This window comes from Colletotrichum higginsianum, chromosome 8 (assembly GCF_001672515.1).
Source record: "Colletotrichum higginsianum IMI 349063 chromosome 8, whole genome shotgun sequence".
Taxonomy (NCBI): domain Eukaryota; kingdom Fungi; phylum Ascomycota; class Sordariomycetes; order Glomerellales; family Glomerellaceae; genus Colletotrichum; species Colletotrichum higginsianum.
The window spans coordinates 3,136,519-3,150,042 of record NC_030960.1 but is presented as its reverse complement, the minus strand read 5'-3'; the positions used below and the strand labels follow the sequence as shown (position 1 = coordinate 3,150,042).

The following is a 13,524-nucleotide window of genomic DNA, read 5'->3' as shown; positions in this document are numbered from 1 at the left end:
GGATCAGTCGATCGCTGAAAGGCTGACACGATTGGCAGCTGTTGGAGCTATGTTGAAGCAAGCGACCTGCGTTCACAGCGCTGTAGGTTGGGGAATTGACGATGCAGAAGGCTGGGAGATTAGAGAGCAGCGCAGTCTGCAGAGAGAGAGGCAAGGTAGGTAGGCCGGACCAGGTGCGAGAGAGGGAAAAAAAAAAAAAAGGCCCAGTTGGAGCTAGTAGAGTCAGGCAAAGTACAGGCAGTGGAGGTCCAGAGTGGGTGCGTTGTACCTCCACTCCTAGCTGGGTGTGATGCTAGCACGGCAGTCTTGGAGAGGTACAAGCGGGGAAGGTCGTGTTGTCTCAAGCTACCTGAGTGTGCTGCTACTGAACAAGATAATGGATAGTGTTTGATGGGTGCCTAGATAATGCCATTAAAATAGATGAAGCGGGCTGCGCACTGCTAGAGGAAGCATTCGAATCAAGTACCCATCTTGTTGAAAGAAAGGGCGAAAAGGGCAAGAGAGTCTATACGCATTCCGCCTCGTCTGGTGTTTCTTTTCAAATCGATACCTAGCCCAGACCCGACCAACCCAGTGAGCGTCGGAGGTTAGTTGCGGCCTCGGAGACGGCCAACCAAGAAGACAGTTCTCGTCGTCGGCAAGGATTCTTAGAGTGCTGTGTTTTACCCGTCTGGTAGGGGTTATTTACATAACCCCTACAGGACGAATAGCCTTTATCAATCTTGTTTAATCATCCTATCTTGTGTCTCTTGACTTTGGTTGGGTCTTACACCCCCAGGTCCTCATCAAGCTGTCACAGAAAGAGCATTCTCCTTTGCCCTTACTTGCTCGTCTCCAACATTGGAGAACCCAGCCCAACTTCCGAGGCAACCGCAACTGCGCTGCTTTCTACAAGAAGCTGAAGCTGAAGCTGCCATGATCAACACCCCATTCCCCCCCCTCTCTTTTTGGTCTAGCTGGCGGACGAAGGCCCCACGACCTTCTGGTGGTTCGGTGGACTTTCCAGTCCACTCCCCAGGAGCAAACGCGCTTCAGCGAAGGGAAAAACCCTCGGGGTAACAAACTGGCCGTCAGAAACCCGCGACTCTCAATGTCCCCACCTTGAATCTGAAATCTCAAATTGGTTTGTGGGTGCATCCATGCTCTCCATGAAAACCGAGACCCAACTCCGGCCACTCACTTCCCAGAGTCCACTCAAGTCTTCAAAGCGACAGACAAACGTGCCCTCAGTGACCAGTGAACCACTGACCACTGACCGCTGGAGTTGCAACCGGCAGCGGGAGCTCACCTGCATTTCTTATGCATGTGGCGTCGTTGACTACCTCGTGCATTTCCATTTCACCTCTATCCTCCGCAAGCGACACGCCATACTATGTACGGACGTGGACATATGTAGTAGATTATGTGTCACAAAACCAGACTCTGTTGCTCTTCTGGAAGCAATTGGCCCCTGAAATCTGCCGATTGATCTCTAACATTGATTACCGCCTTTCTATTCAGCATGTCTGGACCTCGCTTGTCTTCCGGCCTCGGGACTGAGAATTTCTTGCCCTCGCTCCAACAACTCACATCCTAGTTCTAGGATTTAGTAATATGTTGAGAATGCATAACAGGCATTTGTCCTTTCGCCTACCAAAGCCAGGCAGAAATTCACATTAAAAAAAAACCGGGCTTGCAGGTGGTCAATACTGCAATTTCGGCTGTGAACGATGGCACGACCCCCTTACGGCTTGGAACCCTCAACCGCCATTTTTATCTCATCTAATCAATCAGTCGCCATCCGGCTCACCGGACATCCAATACGAATGGTCGAGCACTTATCTGTACTTGCAATGCTTAGCATTTCCGGATGCACCTTGTGCAAGTGATTACTGTTCACAGTAGTCATTCAGCAACTGCCACGTGGCCCCAGTTTCCTTCATCGAGCGCGCTTTATCTTGGCTCATTCCTCGGACAAAGATCCATCTTCCCTCCCCCTTTTCCTCCAATCACCTACATGTTGCTTTCCTGCGTTGTCCTCTGCAGATCGACACATCCGGAGACGCGCAACTCCAAGTATTGGTCCTCCTTCGGAAATACGACATATATCTCGGTGGTCGTAGGCAACATGACTTTGACTTTCTGCGCCGCCTTCTCTTGCAATGCTTATACCATGAGACAATTGTACCTAAAATTGCTGACTTGTTGTTGGCGTCTCTGTTGAATCAAACCCTACTTGCGTCACATCGGTCGGGTATACACTACTTCAGCCTGGCCCCAGAAAGACCGCCCATGATACCCCTGTCCCAACCTCCCAAGCATGAAAAAAAAACGAAGAAAAAAAACGAAGAAAAAAAACGCCATGACATCCTTCTTTCCTCGCAAACAATCTTTAGGTCCCGATGGATTGCCTACCTGCGTCATCTCGATCATCAACGTGATCCTCCGCCTTACGGGTTGTTGCGGTGGGCCTGCTGGAACTGGTATATCAGCCCTAGCACCCCGGCGTCTGGTTCGCTCGTGCCCGCCAAACTGTTCTCACGGCTGAGACCCTTTGGAGGCGACGTTTCCCAGACCGACTCTTCTAATGGACCTGAGCCGCCAAACGCATCGTCGTCGTGTGCTCCGTGCGATTGCAAGCGGCTGTCCAAGCCTCGCCCGTCTTCTACTGATTCTTCAATGATGCCTTCACCCTGATATCCGCCCCGCGCCGCTCGGCTCCGATGCGTACTTCGGGCGCCGAACCCTGTCCCAGCAGGGTGGTGGTGTGGGTCGAGAAGCATTGATGCCATCGGCGATGGGGCCGTCATTGATGGTCCGAACCTCGGTGTTCGGGTTTGCGGTCCAGGTCCTCCGCTAGGTGCTCGGCTTCTCGCAAGGTCTTGTCGGCCCATTCTGGAACCCTGCATTTCGGCCGCTAGTGTTGGAGAGCTCAGTCCCGGGAACGCCGGCGGAGGGTGGAAGGTTTGTCGACTTCCTGGAGGTAAGTGGCCTGGTATACCAGTTTTCGGGTTAATCACATAGTTGTCTAAGAAGCCGTAGTAAGACGCCGCCATCTTGTTGTGTTTCGTGGAATAGTAATCTTCGCGAACATCGCCTGCGCCTGTTGCCTGTTTGGTCTTGCCCACACCTTTCTTGAAATCGAACTCAGCAAACGAACATATGTAGCCAACGCCATCCACATGAATGGTGAATTCGCGGAAGAAGTCGATAATTTGGTCGCTGCACTTGGGTGCTGAATAAATCAACACCAAGGAAGCGGTCAGAATGCCGAGGATCTCCTCGACGAGAATCAGCATCTTCAGCTTGTATAGTTCTGAAAACTCCCGCTTGACATCGGCTGTGTGGAGACGGTCTTTCCAGTTGTCTGGCATGTAACGAGTGTATTCGATGACATTGCGGAGAGCGTAGTCTGGGTCGAACACTGTCGTTTCCTCTGAAATCATACCTCTGGCAGCCGCCCAAATCGCAGCAAACAAGCCAATGTAAAACAGAGCTGATCGTTCGGTAGTGATCTCAAATCCGAGAAAAAGCTGAGGGTCTAGAAACGACGCAACAGCAAGGACCGAGGTGATGGCTCCCGCGACAAAGGTGACAGTCCTGGCGAACTGCTCCGTCATTTTCTTCGGGAACTGGTCGATGTAACGGCTGGCGAACGGGTATGACATGTTGATGCGCTCCTGAAAGAGGTGCGGGACCTCGTTGAACTCTCGGAACTTCCATTCGGCAAGAGGTGTGTATCGCCTGTGACTAAAGGTGGACGGGTCTTTCTGATACTCCTGCAAGCGACATGTCAGTGTCTGTGACCAATTGGAATCAAAGCTACGGGGCCGAGCGTACGTTGTAATATGTGAAGGCGTGGACGACGATGAGATATGCAACCACGAAAGGGCCGATCAGCAAGTTGATGATGCCAGCGAACACAAGCCGCGATTTCAGCTTCGCGCTCAGCAAGCCGCGGCGATCGGCTTTGAGAAATTCCTGATGTACCTGATTGTTCCCGTCGAAGACGTAGGTCAAAATGGCAAAATGTAGGTTCCATTCCAGACTCCTCGAGAAGAACTGATGTTTTCTTACAAAGGGTATCGGGAGTGTAAGGTCAAGGATGTCCTTGTTCATCATGGCTATCAGGTAGTTTTCCCGTCGCATGAGGCGGTTGGCGATGTCTGCGGCGTCTAGCCTCTCCTTGGACTGATTGCGCATCCACTGTCGCGCCGATGGAGTGACATTGATGGCTGTCTTGGGGTTGGCATCCCGCAGCGCCATGACACGGGCAACAATATCTTGCCAGGAAACGGTCTGCATGTCTTCCTCCGGTATCTCAAGTAGGTGGATGTAGAAGTTGCGCATGTTGCTAAGACGCCGGAGGTCCATGGTGAACTGGACTGTCTTCCAAACGAAATAGAAGACGTACAACCAAAGACCAACGTTCCACATGAACGACATCTTCCTGGTGCACTGGGGAATCGTCACATCCTTTAGCGACCTGCTATTGGGTATCTTGGTGTATTCGACGCACTGAGTTAGGAAGGTGAGGAAGACAGCGAAGAAAGCAGATTCCCTGGAGTCACGTCAGTGCCATCTCTTTTCGCCGGTCACGGCTCGAGAAAGGACAACCTACACTAGGTGAAGAGCGCGAGCACACACAATACACCAAAAGCCGCTGCCTCGGTAGTAGTAGTAGACGTCCTGCACGAAGAAGTCAAGATTGGAAACATTCACCCATCTCCACAGGGCCTTCTCCTTCTCGCTTCCAGATGCAAGGCCCCTTGCAAGTCGCTTAGGTTGAGACCTGGTCGGTTTGATACTATCTGAAGGATGAAGCCTCTGTTGTGCTTGCGTCGTCTCCCACTGGGCATGGGTTCGTCGGTTAGAGGGGCCAGGGATTGCATTCTGCCGCCCTGGCATGGATGCCATCTTTCGCGCGGCTCCGTTTGCCTCAACCTCGGCTTCGTGTGGCTCGAATAGCAATGATGCCGGAACGTCATTATCACCGTCATCTTCCTGGCTAAGCCACTTAGAGTTAGGCGCACGCCTGTTTGCCCTGTCCTGTGTTCCGCTGCCAGTTGTGCCAGGTGGGTTTCTGAGGTTGGCATTGCTCTCCAGAGTCGCTCTACTGTCTTCGATTGCAAGATCTTGTACGTGGTCGATATCATAGTCTTGAAATCGCTCTTTCAGGTTCTCTTCGTCAATATCGAGGCCAGCCTGCTCTTCAATGTCCATATCCCCGTCCCGTTTGCCCCTCAGTTCTTCGTAGAACGACCTCGAGCCTCGGGACTGCGGAGCAAGCCGGGAGAAAATATTGGAAGCCATGGTCAGAGCGAGGGGATCAGTATAGTGTGAGGGCCGGTCGTCAAGGTGCGTTAAGGTGCGTCTTCGTCGTTCATGGCGTTCGGCGCATGTTTGAGGGGAGAATAGATGCGGCTCGCGCAAGGCGAAGGACTCGTTCTTCGAAGAAATAATCGGCTAGCTATCGCCAGTAGGTCAGCCTGAGAAAAAGGATAATGGCAGTAGATGACGGTGGTTGAAACTGAGCGGGTTGACCGTCACTTGATTCATGGACTGGGGGTCATGTGCCCAGCTCCTGTGGTCGCAGGTGACAAAGTTGCTCAGTATTGGGGGAGAGTGAGACTCACAAGCTCATGCGGAGTCGTTGGTGCCCAGGTGGGTTGAAAGGGGTAGCTCTTCGCAGAATGAAACAATGAGTGAGTGACAGCAATCACAACATCTGTGGATAGTCAGTGTTGGGGACGAAGAAGGCTTGGCGATATCCGCTCGTTCAGTTCGCGTGAGAGGCCTGGGGTGTCTGCTCCAACGGCAGGCAAGAGACGCAATTCAATCTGTCCCTCTTGACGTACCTTTTGCAGCATGAATGAAGCTAGGGAGGCAGTATGGCAGCCGGGAAAGACAGCATCCGTAAAGCAGTGATAAACGATTTAGCTTCCATCAAAGCACTGGGGAATTACGCTTGGATACCTGTCCCTCACTGTAGTATGACGTGGGCCTGCACAGTGGCAGGCTAGTCCTGGCCTTTTCGAGACCCCTAATCTTGGGTAGTCATCTCCACTTATCAGATAAGTCGACACTTACGAATACAGGCTACTCAAGTAGGTTTCTGGTATTTGACAGGTGAGCGACTTAGTACCCAGTAGGTACATGCAAACGTAGGCAGGTAAGCGGGTATCTTGCCCGCTTGTTGGAGCAAGGGGGCTGACGCCTTTTGAGGATCTCCATGTCCAATACCATCCTAGACCATCGCGCTGTGTCCCTCGTACGCAGCTGCAACTGAGCTCTCGATTCCCATTGTCTTGTCGATACTAGGAGAGTATTGGCGAGCTTAACCTGCTCCATCGTTTCTCCTCATCATGGTCTCAACTCAGCCTCCGTCCTCCCTGAGGACTTTGCCGAGTAGAGATGTGTCCAGTTCGAGCAACGGCGCACCGCCATCGCCCTCCACACCAACTTCAACTAGAACCCTAAATCCGTTGTCTTCCAAAGTCACAACCGTCCTGTCAACATCGTATGCCGATTCCGAGTTCAGAGATGCATTGCAGCTTCTCGACTGCCGAGGTCTCAAGAACACGGCCGAAACACGCCGCCAATTACGACTGGACCTGCAGAAAGAAGTCATCGATAGCAATGGGGAAATCGTCTTTCAGTTTGGCCGAGTGGCCGATGTAAGTCCTGTTGTCATAAATCCGCAACAGCTTGGACTTTCGTGCTGACTATCTATCTCAGCAACTGCGTCGCATAGGGTCAACCCTGGACAAACTGAACAACAACTATCAAGATGTAAGGAGCCGCATCACTGCGGCACATCAAGAGACGGGCCCAATTCTAGAAGAGGCGTCGTCGCTGATGAAGCAACGAGCCGAGGTTGAAACCAAACAGCACCTTCTCAAGACGCTGCGCAACCACTTCATTCTCTCCGACGACGAAGTCGCCTCGCTGACCTCAACTGCCGAGCCTGTCGACGACGGCTTTTTTGCTGCGTTGTACAAGGCAAAGCGAGTGAGCAAGGATTGCGAGATCTTACTCGGGTTTGAGAAGCAGACCCTGGGGCTCGAGATTATGGAGCAGACATCCAAAAATCTTAACCTAGCTTTCCAAAAGCTGTACAAATGGGTGCAGCGCGAGTTCAAGACGCTGAACCTCGAAAACCCTCAGATGAGTTCGTCCATTCGTCGTGCCATCAGAGTCCTAGCCGAGCGGCCTTCCCTCTTCCAAAATTGCCTCGACTTCTTTGCTGAGGCCAGAGAACGTATTCTATCCGATGCCTTCCACCTCGCATTGACTGGCACCACGACATCGGGCGTGGAAGACCAATCTATCAAGCCCATCGAAATGGCGGCTCACGACCCACTCCGGTATGTGGGTGACATGCTTGCCTGGATACACTCGGCGACCGTGAGCGAGAGGGAGGCTCTCGAAGCCCTCTTCGTATCAGAAGGGGACGAGATTGCCAAAGGCCTCCAGTCGGGCCGAGCCAACGAACTCTGGCAGCTTCTCGATGAAGGGGACGGCGAGGCGGCGCCGGTCTTCGATGCCCTCAAGGCGCTCAACGACCTGGTGGACAGAGACGTGTCTGGAGCCACGAGAATTTTACGGCAAAGAGTCGAGCAGGTTATTCAGTCAAATGAGGAGACCATTCTCGCCTACAAGCTTGCAAACATCCTCAGTTTCTATCGGTTCACGTTTGCTAAGCTGTTGGGCAGCGAGTGCGGGCTCTTGGATCTCATGTCGGGGCTGGACACAAATGCGTTGAGGCAGTTCCGGTCGCTTATGAGAGACCACATCGCTACGCTGCAGGGCGAGTTCCAGCAAACGCCCTCGGACCTTGTCCCTCCAGACTTTTTGCTCGAAGCGCTCAAGCAGTTGACTGCGGTCATGAAGACGTACGAAATCTCGCTGGCAACATCTTCGGATCGCGAGAGTGACTTCCAGCCTATTCTTGCCGAGGCGTTCGAGCCCTTTTTGGCGGGTTGCGAGAACATGGCAAAAGGCGTGAGAAGTCCGGCAGACGCCATCTTCATGACAAACTGTCTACTAGCGGCGAAACATACGCTCGAGCCCTTTGATTTTACGAAAAGGCGAAGACAGGCGTTGCAGGATAGGGTGGCAGAAGAGTGCGAAAAGCTCGCAGAAGAGCAATACCGGTTCTTCCGTCAGGGTTCTGGACTCGGACAGATGCTTGAATCGCTGGGCAAGCTCACAACAGAGCAAAGTGACGTGGAGAAGGTAGTATTGCTCGCAGAGCTGCAGCCCGAAGCGCTGAGTCGAGCGAGCCAAACGCTCGACGATTTCCTACCCTCGGCGCTCATGGACGCCATGGAGAATGTCAAGCACCTACAAGACTCAACTTTGGCACGGCAACTCACGGAAAAGGCCGCCGGGAAATTCTGTGACGAGTTTGGGCACATCGAGGAAATGTTACTGCTGGCGGACGAATTGGCTTCCGGTGACGGAGACACGGACGCCGTTGTTGATGAACCCCAATCGCTCCGTGCCGTGTTTCCTAGGACGACAGGAGAGATTCGGGTTCTCTTATCCTGAGAACAGCTGTAGCGTGGTATGCGTAAAACAATCTCTGAATATTATGGCCTGCTTTGTCATTGAAATGTGTGTTTGTCACAAGCAAGCTGCTGGCGAGTTGATAAAACAGAGCAGAAGAATCAAAATAAACACCCGACACTGGTTTGGTGTCTGTTTAAGGTGCCGCTGGCAGAGCATATACGGGTCCTTTAGGCGTCCCATGTCAGCTGCTGAATGTCTCTTGCTTGCGAGGCGCCAGGCTGCTTACACCAGCCCCTTTGCTACATGCATCCCCCACTCAGCCACTGCAGCGACGTCACTGTGGCCCTCTCACCCACCTGTCTTGCACTGGTGTCTCTCTCGCCCCCGCCATGCAATCAGCCTGTCAATCGTTCGCCCGCATTTCCCACTTCAAGAAAACAAAGGCATCCTATCCTATCCTGCCCCTGTCCGTTTCTTGCCTCAACTACGGAACCCATCCGTCTCACCTACTCCTCCTTCCACCCTGGTTGCTGCACACTCCGACGGCCTATGCCATAAGCACTTCCGCTGTCCACCACATCGTGAAAAGTACCTCTGCGCCGGCACTTGCACCACGGTACTATGGTCTGGCTACCAGTACCATGTCACGCTCCCGGGGCCTCGCCATCCTCCAAAAGACGTATGACGACAGCTACTTGAAATGCTCCACTGCTGTATACTACGAAAGCCAGGTACTTACCATATCTTTGCCTCGTTGCTAGCTCCATTATGCGCTGACTCGTTCGTGCCAATCTTCTAGGGTGACGAAAGCGAGGCGATGCGATGCTGGAAAAATGCTCTCGACCAGCTCAACGACCAACGCATCACCAAAGTTTTGCCCAACTACGTAGCCGGCACCGAGACCGAGGAGGCTCTAATAGACTCCCTACGCAAGCTAGAACTGCAATGCAAGGAGCGCATTGACCTGCTTGAAGCGTTACGGATATCCCGTCAGGACGCCTTAACTCTTCAAGACTCGAATTTGCCTGCACCGATCCTCTCCACCTGCACCGAACCTGATCTATCCAACATGACCACTCCAGAGCGAGGTTGGATTGGCCAGGGCACGATTCCAGCCATACGATACCCCGAACTGTCGCGACCTGCTCTACCCAAACGCCCGTCGCTGCCCTACAGAACATCGTCCGAGCAGGCGGTTGTCGGCCGCGATCAGAGCCCTGCGAGTGCCTCTCCCTTTGTCAGCTCATCAGACTCGCCCCGCATAGCCAGAAATAAGGATTCAACTATGAGATCTCCTAGTCCTGAAAAGTACACCATGCGGACAACGCTACGGAGTGGGAAATCCGGGGAGAAGGCGGCAAAGACCACACGCAAGCTGTCAAAGACCGACGGGCCCGGGGCGAGCAAGGCCGCCACACTAGCTTGGAGTGCTCTAGGTTCCAGAGAACGGCTAGCTCGGGCATCTCCCATGATGCCTGAACCTTCATTGTCTACTCCTGCTACACCCTCTGAGCAGTTCCGCAAATCGGCCCCTTCCTCTGGCACGCAGTGGGACGCTCACACCAGGAGGCTTGTCACACCTCGAAGCATTGCCTCGCCCCTTTCTGACGTTGTAGGTAGCTCAAGAACATCCGACGAGTTTGCACACAACCGGCCATCAGCTTTGTCCGTGAGCGCCGCATCAAGCGCGTTAAGTGCTGTGTCTGTTCAAGATATATCTCCTATCGAGCACGGCACGCTGAAACATGAACGACTATGGCGCCCACGGGATCAAACACCGTCACTCTCACGAGCCAGGATATCGCCACATGAGCGCACTCCTTCTTCCGATATTGATGACTTTGGAATACGACGCAAACGCACGCCTGATGGAACCAAAATCCGGAGGAAGCCTGTCGCTGATGCTTCCGTTCGACTCAATGGTAACTTGACGAGCGGCTCAGAACCGGAGAAAGTGGCTCAATCACGACGTGGCGCCCAGCGGCCTAGGAGACCTTCGTCGTCTAGCTGCTCGGACCGTACAAAAGCGACCCTCAAAGCATCAAATAAGGGAAGCAAGGGCAAGCAGAAGGAAGACGCTGTAGTGGCGGATGCTGATGCAACCTCTTCCGAAGAATCTGCCGAGTGTGACGACGAGGGTTCTTCGGCCAAGGTGAAGGTGGCCTGGAAAGCAAAGAAGAAAAAGATTATGAAGAACTTGCCATCCGGTGTGGATGAGACTGCCGCGAAGCAAATCCTCAACGAAATCGTTGTTGAAGGTGACGAAGTTCGTTGGAGTGATGTTGCTGGCCTGGAGATCGCAAAGAACGCACTGCGAGAAAACGTCGTTTACCCCTTTCTGCGTCCCGACCTGTTCATGGGACTTCGCGAGCCCGCGAGGGGTATGCTGCTCTTCGGTCCACCAGGTACCGGCAAGACTATGCTAGCTCGTGCCGTAGCCACGGAGTCACATTCAACCTTTTTCTCGATATCAGCAAGCAGTTTGACGAGCAAGTATCTCGGCGAATCAGAGAAACTCGTCAGAGCGCTGTTTGCCCTAGCAAAGACCCTTGCTCCGAGTATCATCTTTGTGGACGAAATTGATTCGTTACTTTCGCAAAGATCTGGATCCGGAGAGCACGAAGCGACAAGAAGGATCAAGACCGAGTTCCTCATACAATGGAGTGACCTACAACGAGCTGCGGCCGGCAGGGCAACTGATGAAAAGGACAGAAACAAGGGAGATCCGAACCGAGTGCTCGTTTTGGCGGCAACCAATCTCCCGTGGGCAATCGATGAAGCTGCTCGCCGAAGGTTCGTGAGGCGTCAGTACATACCGCTCCCCGAGCCCAAGACTCGCGCAACACAACTTCGGACGCTCTTGGGTCAGCAGAAGCACAGCTTGTCTGATTCAGATATTGACCAGCTTGTTCTACTTACTGACGGTGGGTTTCCTGTGTGGTGTGGTTGGCCAGAGCCCAACGACTAAACTCCACATCCGATGCTGACCAGACAATAGGGTTTTCTGGTTCGGACATTACAGCATTAGCCAAAGACGCTGCCATGGGCCCTCTTCGCTCTCTGGGTGAGGCTCTATTGCACATGACCATGGATGAGATCCGACCAATCTCGTTGGCAGACTTTGAAGCAAGTCTAGGTACCATCCGACCCAGCGTCAGTAAAGCAGGGCTTAAGGAGTACGAAGACTGGGCAAAAGAGTTTGGTGAGCGGGGAGGATGATGTAAAGCTGGGGAGGATTCGGTTGGCTCGTGTACCATAGCAAGGGGTCCGCATAGAGAGCGTAGGTTAGCTTGATACCCTCCAGAAGCGCATAATTGACATTGGAACGAGAAAGGGGCTTTTCAATGTTCTCCCGCTGTCCAGTAGACGAAAGGGAAAGTCTATTTTGCTTTGATCAGAAGCATGATATTGTCAAGCTAGTATGATATTAATACAATGAACAAACCATTGGCAACCCTGAAAAATTTCAGCACTTGCGTCTGAAGCTAGATATTTGGATGCAGGCACTGTTCTTTGAGAAGACACTGCTCACAAGCCAAAGAAGACTGTTTCTCCTCCTGTTATACAGCGTGGCATTCCCTTTTGATGTACGCATGGTGTTTAATTTGTTTCCGGCGCCCATTTGGCCAGTCTCTCGGCGATCGAGTTCAAACTTGAACGGGGACCTCTGTCAGGGAGGAGCCCTCCTGTTTCCTTGTAGTTCGTCTGGCAACCTTTGCCTCTCTCTTCTGTATCTTGGCTGAGATCCTCTCTTCCTCTGACGGGATCGGTGGCCGCTCTGAGATGGGTATGCCATGAGGTGCAATGATGCTCTTGACAACGTGGCGCTTCAAGGGAGATGTCCTCCATCCGGGAACAATTGAAACAACGTCGCCTGTGCGGAGGGAGGAGTTTGGGTCATGGACAAGGTAGTCCTTGGGCCTTGTGAACATCTAGAGAGAGCAATGAGTCAGCCTTTTGCCTTTTATTTGTGGAAGTTGCTTTGAAAACGATATTTGGGTCGGCACGTACCTTTTGAACCGCCTGCTTCCATTGCTGACCGCCCACGCGCACTTTGACAGTCTTTTGCATGAGGCCGGCGCTCACCACGACGCCGTGTAGCTCACGAACAACTTGGCGCGCTGCTGCTATGACCTGGCTTGACATGATGGGCGACGACAGATGGAGCTGGTTGGTGTAGGGTGGGGTTATGCTCGGAAGGCTTACGCCTGTTTTGATGCTTCGAAGTCGATGGTGATTTCTCGGCTGGAAGTCTGAAGTACTGGCGAAGGAGTGGTTTTGCTAGCCGTCGTTGGACTGGTTGCGCATTAATTGTCAACCTGCTACATTGTGCCTCATTCAATATCTGTGCCGTTGCTCAGGAAATAAAAAGTCGGAGCTGTATTTCCCAGCGCCGATTGGTCAGTCGGATAAATTATGGATACGTTCTCCGGCTTGGATCTCTATTCAAACCCCTACCACACCAACTTCGAAAGCGCGGGAGGGCTTGAACGCTAAGATAACCTTAGATTGCGCCCTCCCATTAGTCACGAACTGAGTGGGAAAGCATCCCGGGAAATAGACACCTGCCATGCTCCCGCCAACAATCCGTTTTGACAACCTGTCTATCACCTATACTTTCGCATTCTCTCTTGCTGGCTGTCAAAATTTCCCTCGATCTTGCCGTCCGTCTGTGTTATGGTTCAAGCGGAACTTTGTGAGACAAGTACATAGGTTTTTAGACAGGCGATTTTTGAGGCTTTCCTGGTTCTGACTCATCTGCTTGACCAACATTCACGTCAGCGGATGAGTTTTGACGGCCGAGCGTATGAGACTGGCTGGCTATCACAGGAATGGAGCCATAAATGTGGTCTTGAGTATCAAACTCTGGAAACATCGACTTGTTGCGGTCTTTTTCTTCTTTTTTCCTTCTGGGGGTGGGGGGTTGAAAATGGACGAGCAGAAACTTAAGAATGAACCCCTCGACAACGACCTGGATTACAGACAATGTGCAGTGTTGAAATCGCCACTCTCTGAGTGAGAAGCCATCCA

General features: G+C 52.6%; 4 protein-coding genes across 4 annotated transcripts; 2 read left to right on the top strand and 2 right to left on the bottom strand.

Annotated features, from left to right (window-relative positions):
* Nucleotides 1-2,429: 2,429 nt before the first annotated feature.
* Nucleotides 2,430-5,292, bottom strand: CH63R_11894 (Autophagy protein Apg9; the record flags this gene model as incomplete). The annotated part of the gene is made up of 3 exons (XM_018306868.1): nt 2,430-3,758; nt 3,820-4,540; nt 4,601-5,292. The coding sequence occupies 3 exons, from the start codon at nt 5,290-5,292 to the stop codon at nt 2,430-2,432; spliced, it is 2,742 nt and encodes a 913-aa protein (XP_018153709.1).
* A 1,052-nt stretch (nt 5,293-6,344) lies between these two features.
* On the top strand, nt 6,345-8,532 carry CH63R_11893 (Component of oligomeric golgi complex 6; the record flags this gene model as incomplete). Its single annotated transcript, XM_018306867.1, has 2 exons — nt 6,345-6,656; nt 6,718-8,532. 2 exons carry the CDS (start codon nt 6,345-6,347, stop codon nt 8,530-8,532), a joined length of 2,127 nt encoding a protein of 708 aa, XP_018153708.1.
* Nucleotides 8,533-8,882: 350 nt separating this feature from the next.
* Nucleotides 8,883-11,461, top strand: CH63R_11892 (ATPase; the record flags this gene model as incomplete). The annotated part of the gene is made up of 2 exons (XM_018306866.1): nt 8,883-9,224; nt 9,293-11,461. The coding sequence occupies 2 exons, from the start codon at nt 8,883-8,885 to the stop codon at nt 11,459-11,461; spliced, it is 2,511 nt and encodes an 836-aa protein (XP_018153707.1).
* Nucleotides 11,462-12,140: 679 nt separating this feature from the next.
* Nucleotides 12,141-12,639, bottom strand: CH63R_11891 (Ribosomal protein S17; the record flags this gene model as incomplete). The annotated part of the gene is made up of 2 exons (XM_018306865.1): nt 12,141-12,425; nt 12,505-12,639. 2 exons carry the CDS (start codon nt 12,637-12,639, stop codon nt 12,141-12,143), a joined length of 420 nt encoding a protein of 139 aa, XP_018153706.1.
* Nucleotides 12,640-13,524: the final 885 nt, after the last annotated feature.